The sequence below is a fragment of the Gaeumannomyces tritici genome (assembly GCF_000145635.1).
Source record: "Gaeumannomyces tritici R3-111a-1 unplaced genomic scaffold supercont2.7, whole genome shotgun sequence".
In the NCBI taxonomy this organism is placed as follows: domain Eukaryota; kingdom Fungi; phylum Ascomycota; class Sordariomycetes; order Magnaporthales; family Magnaporthaceae; genus Gaeumannomyces; species Gaeumannomyces tritici.
The window spans coordinates 2116358-2123748 of NW_008804551.1; the positions used below are offsets into that span (position 1 = coordinate 2116358).

Consider the following 7391-nt stretch of genomic DNA (forward strand, 5'->3'; position numbering starts at 1 on the left):
TGGCCGCCCTCCGCGCCCGCAGCGAGGCCGTCGTGCGCGCCTGGTACGAGGGCCGCTTGCTGCGCTGCGCCGACGCCGTCGCTGATGCCGAGGCCCGCGCCAACCGAGTCGAGGCCGCCCTGCGCCGCGAGGAGGGGCGGAGGGCCAAGGCTGCGGCGGCGTGAGGGGTGGACCGTGTTGGAGATGACGTGATGCCCCCGCCGTTGTGGCCTCGGGCGCCTTCATGCCTAGTACCCAATTAAAGGAAAAGGCAGCTATCCGGCTGCTACGAACCAGCAAGCATGTCGAGACGGCTACCTCTCGACTCTCCGTCTGTGTCCATCCAAAACCACACGCGACGAGCACGGGCTATACCGTAATTACAGACACAGCCGCTTGAGTCGGTCGACCTGAAAAGGCGTTTACCGAGTTGTGCTCTACGCTTTGGCACTAGCTTTTCGAGTCTTTGTGGCCGCTCTGCAACACCCTTGACTATAAATTTATCTAGCATAATGTATTCAGCGCGGAGTTTGGATCTCAGATAGACGCAAGCCACCGTTTTTCGGTCTTGCCTTGGAGCCTTTGTCAATTATAGGGTCCTCTCCTGGGGCTCCCCCTCGGGGCGATTTCCTCAGCCTTCCCGTCTATGCTTTCAATGGAACTTCTGGGCGGGCTGTCCCGCCGCACTAACAATTTGATCTCTCCCAACTCTCCCAAGCCGCTCACGGAACCGACCCCAAATTCGCTTCCTCGCGACGACATATGGCCCCATTCTTGGCAATTGACCGGCCTTTCCGATATGACTATTCCTTTTCGATTGGCTCCTCAAGTCACACCAGGAGGACTCGCCAAATTCAAGTGCCATAACGCGAAATTCCCATTCGCTCCCGACGCCCTTGGCATCAGCCCCCGAGGACTCTGCATACATCTGGCGGTGCTGATTGCAGCCTGACCTCTGGATAATTTCGCGGCAAAGCCAGGCCACAGATACGACATAACACTGCGACCCAGCCCCTATTCGCTCTTATCAATGAGTTGTATGGGGTCCCGGTCCCCGACCTATTTTTCACGTATCAAGACCACAGGCCTCTTGTCTCGACTGCCCGCGTCTTTCTCGCCGACCTGTCTCTTCTTCGCCGCATCTTTAAGCTCTACAAAACACACTGTCGCAGCTTCGGCAACCCGGACAGCACTGTTCCAAGTGGATATACAAGTTTTCATGATGCTTAAATCTATCTTCCATGTTCTGCGTCGGCAGGAGAGTCTCAAACCCGATTCTCCCATTCCCGCCAGATGTTTCCAGTTCTGCAGTCAGTACGAGTCTTTGACGCTCCACACTATCGGTCAGAGGATCGATGTGTCGTAGCATTTACAACCGACACAAAAAGAGGGGAGTGAAGAATGACAGGAAAAAGAAAAGAGTCTCGCTAATCCATAGACATTTCGACGAGCATGCAGATAATGCGTTTCGGGAAGCACAGATGCAGAGCAAAAACCCCCAACTCTGCGCTGATGATAGCGCCTTCGCCAGTTCTCTCGACAGCTGTCTGGGCTGCCTCGATAGTCAGGCTAACGGGACCGCGAACTTCCCTCGAGAATCGCTCACTCAAGAATTTGTCGAATATATGGATTACTGCGGCTATCCGGTGTTATCAACACTGGTGTATACAAGCGCCAATGGCAAAGTTATGACCGAGGTAGTCATAGGTAATCGGCCCCGCAACTCAACTACACATGCTTCTACCACCACGAGCAGCAGTACCCGTACCACCCACAGTGGCACTACTAGCATGACTTCATCAACTAGCTCAACGTCGTCTAGTTTGCCGACGGGTACACCGGGTTCGCGAGATACAGCGGTTTCTGATGGTAATCGTAATCCGGAAACACATATTCCTGTTGACGATACGCTTTTGTGTCTAACTGACTTGTGCTTGGTCCATCAGTCAGGACCGACACTCAAGCCAAGACGATCGGGATCGCTGTCGGCGTCACCGCGGCGGCAACGCTCCTTATTGTGGTAGCTGCGGCAACCGTATTCATCAAGACTCGGTCCCGGAAGAGGAAGGAGACCGGCAAGGACACCGAGGCCGACAACAACAGCTTGGACAAGCCCATGCTGCATTCGGATCATATTCCACGACCGAACCCGCATGAAGTGGAGGGCTCGCCCGCGGCAGGCGAGCTCGGGGACTTCGTACCATATTGGCCGGCCGAACTGCCTGCAAGGGAAGTGGCTGCGCACGAAATGCCCGACGAAACCCCGCGGCAGAAGTGATGCGACGCTTAGTACGTATGCCAGCTATACAGTGGGCGGCATGGACTTGTCAAATTCTCTGGCTCGGCCGCCATGTGTTGGACGCTACCCTACAGAGCCAAAAGAATGGACACGGAAACACGGCCACAGCGACCTTGGTACTGGACATAAAGCCTACGGCCTGAGCGAGGCCTTGACCTTGATCCCCCCACTCGCCATCAAGAGGTGCGGCCGAAGCGCCCACCCGCCGTCCGGCCCGCCCTGCGGCTCAAGGTCGTAGCGCGAGAACAGCATGGCCGTGAGCTTGTACAGGGCCACGGTGGCCAGCTGCCGCCCGAGGCAGGCCCTGCTGCCGCCGCCCCACGCGAACGAGGCGACCTCCTCCATCCTGCGCCGCCGGCGCTCGCTCCCCGCCCCGTCGGCGTCGTCGTCGTCGTCATGGGCGCGCAGCAGCCAGCGCTCGGGGCGGAAGTCGTCGGCGTCCGGCCCGTAGACGGCACGGTCGCGCAGCACCACGGCCGGGTTGAGCCCGACCGTCGTGCCGGCGGGGATGTGGCGGCCGTCCGGGAGGGTCAGGCCTTGCTCCGGGACTGGGGGGGGGGGGGCGCTGACAGGAGCGCAATATTTCCTGTCACGATGCCTTGGAGCTGACAACTTGAACGCAAGTGGGTGTGGAAACGCGGCTGTAGAAAACCCTTATTGGTGGCTTAGGATATGGCGGTATAGAAATATGCGGGCGCCGTATAGGCACGTCAGTCTGGCTGGTCGACATGAAGACAACAAGATATCCAGCTGAACTTGCCAACACGGGCGGGTTAGTCAGCACTAGCCGAGTCCATCCCGTTTTGCGTGGGGGTGGATTTGCTGGTGGTGATGCGATTTATTCGTTTGAAGCCCAGCCCAGGACACTGCCATCACGAAGTAAGCCGAGCTCTTTGCCTTGACTCAACAACCACTTTCCTTCCCATCACGGGATGTGCCACGCCAACGCGGCGTGTTGGTTCTCGGGACGTGAAACTCGCCGCGGTTGAACTTGCGAACCCAGACTACCCAAGTTGGGTTAGCGGAAACGAACAAAACCCCCGCCTTCGTCGTTTCTTCGCAGCCAAGTAGGGGTCCGTCAAGAAGTTCCACAACGGGCGTAGCGGATTGTGGATCTCGACCGTTTGCGATCCGCGACCAGGGGGTATTTTTGGCAGCGGTAGGGCTGTGCTGTGCTCTTCTTTTCTGTGCTACCTATCGTCTAGCGCCTATTTTGGTCGGCTTTCTCTCACGCGCTAAACGCCCAAGAGCCCCTGACCCCTGTGTGATGGAGAAAGCCCACCAAACGCCAACTCCACCAAAAGGGGATCAGGGGTAAGGGCTGCTGCAACCCCCAATCCTCGGGGTCCTCTCCCCTCCAGATCCATCCCTCTCTGTGCTCAAACAGACGCACGTCATCGCGATCGGCAAAGAGGCCGTCCAATGGCTGGCCGCGTCGGGGCTCTGCCGCCGGGCCATGTTTCATGTGGCAGGACGTTTTCTACAATCCAACGTGCGTTGGCTTCCGTCATGCTCGCTAGTCAGGCGCCAAAAACTCGGGTTGCTGACCTCGCAGTCCAATGGTCATCATGCCCCCCCCCCCCCCGATGGGGTTCTCTGCGCAGCGTTTAGTTCTTGGTAAAAGATGGGAAGAAAAAGGAATGTGAACTTGTTGTTCCAGCCTACCAGTCCAGCCCTCGTGAACATGGCCAAACAGGGCACGTCGCACGCGTCAGGCCCCATCCGCACTGGAGACGCGGCCTGCAGATGGCTCCGCACGCCGAGCACGACGGTGTCAGGGCAGGTAGCATCCGTCGCCCCAAGCCACCCGCGGAGGGCGACGCAGCGCTGCCTTAAGCCCGATGTTAGCTGCATGAGCTGATATCCGACTTCCGCACAAGCGCACCCAGTTAGCGTCTGCATGCTCCCATCCCATCTCGCAGGTCATGTTGGGCCTGCGTATAAGACCTCCGTGAGCGCCTGATCACGGCCCGCGCTCGAGATGTCCGTCCTGACGTACCACCATGCCCGTTCTTCTTGTCCATTAGCTTTTTCTTTTTCCTTTCTGTGTCTTTTCCGTTCATCGACGCTCTCTTAGTAGACGTCGCAGGAGGTTGGCATTACCGGCCGCTTCCTTTTTTTCTCCTTTTATTTTATTTTATTATATATGTGTGGATTTGATGAGATCATCAACACTATACCCGCTGGCGGCGTATGCCCTGGGCATACGACTAGCAACAGCAGCAGCAGTGCTCGGAGCACAAGCCATTATACCCCATGCGGCGGCGGCAGTAGACGAGGCAGCACTAGCACCAGCAGCAGCACCAGTAGCCTTTGTGCCCAAGGCCAAGACGGTCATCGACCTCGGCGTGGCAACCGACACCTTCCTGAACCGGGACTCGTGCGGCAGCGTGCGCATGGGCGGGCGCACGCTGTGGACGTGCCGCGACACGCAGTTCAACCGGCCCAACGGCCTGCCCGAGCTCAGAATCATCTCCAGCACGGCCAGCTGGAGCGACGACGGCGACCTCGTTGACGGCGCGGCCGACCCGGGCAGCTGCGCCGAGCTGCTGGCGAGCGGCGACGTCGCGGGCGCGGCCGAGATCCGGAACAAGCTGCTGCCGTCGTCGGGCCGCCTGCGCATGTACGGCAAGCAGTCCGGCAGCGCCTTCTTCCCGCTGCTCGACGGCCAGTGCAACTCCAACCAGGCCGGGCTCTGCCCCGACGGGTCGCGGTACACCATCTGGCCCGACAGCCCGCCCATGGCGGTCGGGTCTGCCGCGTACACGTGGATCCGCAAGTTCCGCGTCAACGGCGCGCTGCAGCCCTTCGTCGTCGACCCGGGCACGGCGCTGTACAAGGTCGAGCACAAGGAGGACGGCGGCGCCGACGCCGAGGCGCTGCCGTCGGCGTCGGTCGTCAAGGGCGACTTCTGGGCAGACCACGAGATATCGTACGGGGCGTACGGCAACGTGGTGCACGGCGGGTACGCCTACCTGTTTGCGCAGCTCAGCCCCAGCGGCGGCGCCGGGGCCGTGGCGCTGGCGCGGGTCAAGGCCGACGACGGGCCGGCGGCGGTCGAGGACAGGTCCCGGTACGAGTACTTTGTGGCAGGCAGCTGGACGGGCAACATGCCACGGCAGGCGGACGCGGCGCTGGTGGCGGTGCCCAACGCGTCGGCGGGCGGGCAGGGCACGTACTACTACTCGGAGGCGTGGGGGCGCTTCGTCTGGATCGGGCAGGCCGGCCTGCGCGTGACGGCCGAGTTCTTCGTCACCACCAGCCCGGCGCCCGAGGGGCCGTGGGAACAGCCCGTGCCCTTTTACACGGGTGCCGGCGGCAACTACTCGCTATCGGCTTATAGCCTGCAGGCCCACCCGGCGCTAGTTCCCAGGGGCTGCGACGGCCAGGCTATGGTCATCTCGTGGACCATCAACAACCTGATTGGTCGGGATAATGTGTACACGACGCCGCTGGCGCTCGTGGTATGGGATAAATAAAGCCGAAGGATCACATAAGGGCGGCGTTTTTGGTATGATAATTTAATGATATACGCAGAATGGAAAGCTTGAGTATATATGACCGCCACTCGACCAGTTATCGCACTGTCCAAACAACATTCATATGTACGACTACTCTTGCTTTTCCTGTCGTACATGACGCATCTTTACCCGTTCCTATACGCATATGCCGCTCCAACGCATGATTGGTGGCCCCTTGGAGCAGCATCTGCAGGCGCTCATTGGCCACTGCCAGCACGCAGAGAGTGCTGTGTGACCTCGTGACCTGCGGTTGGGAGAGACAAGTCAGCAACGCGAAGATGCCTGACGGTGTGGCCATAACCACACCGACAAATTTCCCGTTTCCCGTCGCAGAAGCCGATGCCCGCCCCTAGCTGCCGATATCGAGTCTGTCGAGCTGTCTCTGGTCCGCCTAGCTGCAGACGTCGGCATCCGGGCCACCCTTGCTTGGGGCTTACGGCATAGAAAACCGGTGCAGCCTCGCTCGACAGACGCCCCCTGGCGTGGGGGAGCTCCCTCCACACTCACCATGGACGATGAGATTGACCCCCACATCTTCTTTGGGCTCCAGAAGGAACACTATGCGGACAAGCTCAGCTACGTGCCCAAATCCGCTCTCATAGTGGAGGTTTCAAAGTCCAGGGTATGGGAGTCTGCTGTGATGCTGTGGCTACGCCCGTGCCGAGATAGTAGTTAATTAATGTGCGCCCTGTCTTTCTTGCCGGCTTAGACGGGTCCGCCTAGCGTTGTAGCCACCAAGATGAATCCCGACGAGCTGGAGGGATGGCTCAACAAGGTAAGTCGGTTCCTTCCAGTCCTGACTTGCATGTTTCTCGGTAAATGTATGCTTTATTAACGTAAAACAGCAAATAAAGTCTGACCGGGAGGGCACAACATCGCCAGGCCTCCGTTTGATGTAAGCCTTCTCTGTAAGCCTTCTCTGTGCTCTGCAAGCCAACCTCCTCTTACACCACCTAAAACGCCCTCCGCAGCCTCGGCAACGCCCGCGACCCAGAGCCCCCTGGCCCCTGGTCGATGCCGCCGCCGGCCGAAGGGGGAGACACGACCTGGCCCGGAGACTACCGCGTCATCACCAACACGTGGCCCATCCCCTTCTCCCGCAGCCACTTTGACGTCATGATCGACCGCTTCTCGCTCCCGCAGTCCACGCGCTGGTTGTGCAAGACGTCGACGCGGCACCTGCAAACCTACCGGATGCGCCCGTCGGCGCCCGGCTGCCCGAGCTACGGTATGCCCAACTCTTCCCACTTTTCTCGTGCCAGCAGCTCTTCCCAGCTGTTGACTGCCTTAACTGTACCTTTATCTGCCAGTTATCAAGTTGACAAAACAAAACAATAACGAAACCCTCCAGGCCTCACCTTCCGGGTCTTCCAGGCCCTGCACGTGGCGCTCTCGCTCTCGCACGACGGCGCCACGGGCGTGACGACGGCGCTCATGCTGGGCCAGTCGGGGCGGCAGTCCGAGTTCGTGCGGGCGCAGGTGGCGCGGCTGGCGCGGCTGGCGCACCACCCGGCGCTGCTGCCCGCGGTGCTGCTGGCCGCCATGCGCTCGTCGACGGGCGGCGTGGTCGAGGGCCACCGCAACAGATGCAC

General features: G+C 59.9%; 5 protein-coding genes across 6 annotated transcripts in view; 4 read left to right on the forward strand and 1 right to left on the reverse strand.

Moving 5' to 3' along the window:
* Window positions 1-164, forward strand: part of GGTG_12002 (RO10) — a gene marked incomplete at its 3' end in the record, with an annotated part of 1711 nt that extends 1547 nt beyond the window's left edge. Inside the window, exon 4 of the mRNA XM_009229894.1 lies at window positions 51-164. Within this exon, the coding sequence (XP_009228158.1) occupies window positions 51-164 (114 nt within the window). The remainder of the gene's footprint in view (window positions 1-50) is intronic.
* A 971-nt stretch (window positions 165-1135) lies between these two features.
* Window positions 1136-2672, forward strand: GGTG_12003. Of its 2 annotated transcripts, XM_009229895.1 has the most exons (3): window positions 1136-1289; window positions 1438-1848; window positions 1926-2672. In XM_009229895.1, exons 1-3 carry the CDS (start codon window positions 1199-1201, stop codon window positions 2255-2257), a joined length of 834 nt encoding a protein of 277 aa, XP_009228159.1. In that variant the 5' UTR covers window positions 1136-1198; the 3' UTR covers window positions 2258-2672. The 2 variants fall into 2 exon arrangements, with proteins under 2 accessions (XP_009228159.1, XP_009228160.1); XM_009229896.1 differs by lacking the exon at window positions 1136-1289 and having other exon boundaries at window positions 1387-1848.
* Window positions 2411-4205, reverse strand: GGTG_12004 (hypothetical protein; the record flags this gene model as incomplete). Its single annotated transcript, XM_009229897.1, has 5 exons — window positions 2411-2826; window positions 3193-3282; window positions 3668-3758; window positions 3944-4105; window positions 4164-4205. 5 exons carry the CDS (start codon window positions 4203-4205, stop codon window positions 2411-2413), a joined length of 801 nt encoding a protein of 266 aa, XP_009228161.1.
* GGTG_12005 (hypothetical protein) lies at window positions 4072-5844 on the forward strand. The gene has a single exon (XM_009229898.1). It carries the CDS (start codon window positions 4438-4440, stop codon window positions 5755-5757), a length of 1320 nt encoding a protein of 439 aa, XP_009228162.1. The 5' UTR covers window positions 4072-4437; the 3' UTR covers window positions 5758-5844.
* Window positions 5845-6071: 227 nt separating this feature from the next.
* The window catches only part of GGTG_12006 (hypothetical protein), a 2588-nt gene continuing 1268 nt past the window's right edge, over window positions 6072-7391 (forward strand). Inside the window, exons 1-5 of the mRNA XM_009229899.1 lie at window positions 6072-6421; window positions 6509-6574; window positions 6645-6694; window positions 6771-7027; window positions 7151-7362. Coding sequence (XP_009228163.1) covers window positions 6308-6421; window positions 6509-6574; window positions 6645-6694; window positions 6771-7027; window positions 7151-7362 — 699 coding nt within the window. The 5' untranslated portion in view covers window positions 6072-6307. The remainder of the gene's footprint in view (window positions 6422-6508; window positions 6575-6644; window positions 6695-6770; window positions 7028-7150; window positions 7363-7391) is intronic.

What these genes read in the sequence shown, in the direction of transcription:
- GGTG_12003 (XM_009229895.1), top strand. Translation starts at nt 1,199, where the DNA reads ATGATGCTTAAATCTATCTTCCATGTTCTGCGTCGGCAGGAGAGTCTC. An exon ending in CAGATGTTTCCAGTTCTGCA is followed by an intron (nt 1,290 to 1,437) that starts GTCAGTACGAGT and finishes ACGAGCATGCAG; the next exon opens with ATAATGCGTTTCGGGAAGCA. An exon ending in AGATACAGCGGTTTCTGATG is followed by an intron (nt 1,849 to 1,925) that starts GTAATCGTAATC and finishes TTGGTCCATCAG; the next exon opens with TCAGGACCGACACTCAAGCC.
- GGTG_12005 (XM_009229898.1), top strand. Translation starts at nt 4,438, where the DNA reads ATGAGATCATCAACACTATACCCGCTGGCGGCGTATGCCCTGGGCATA.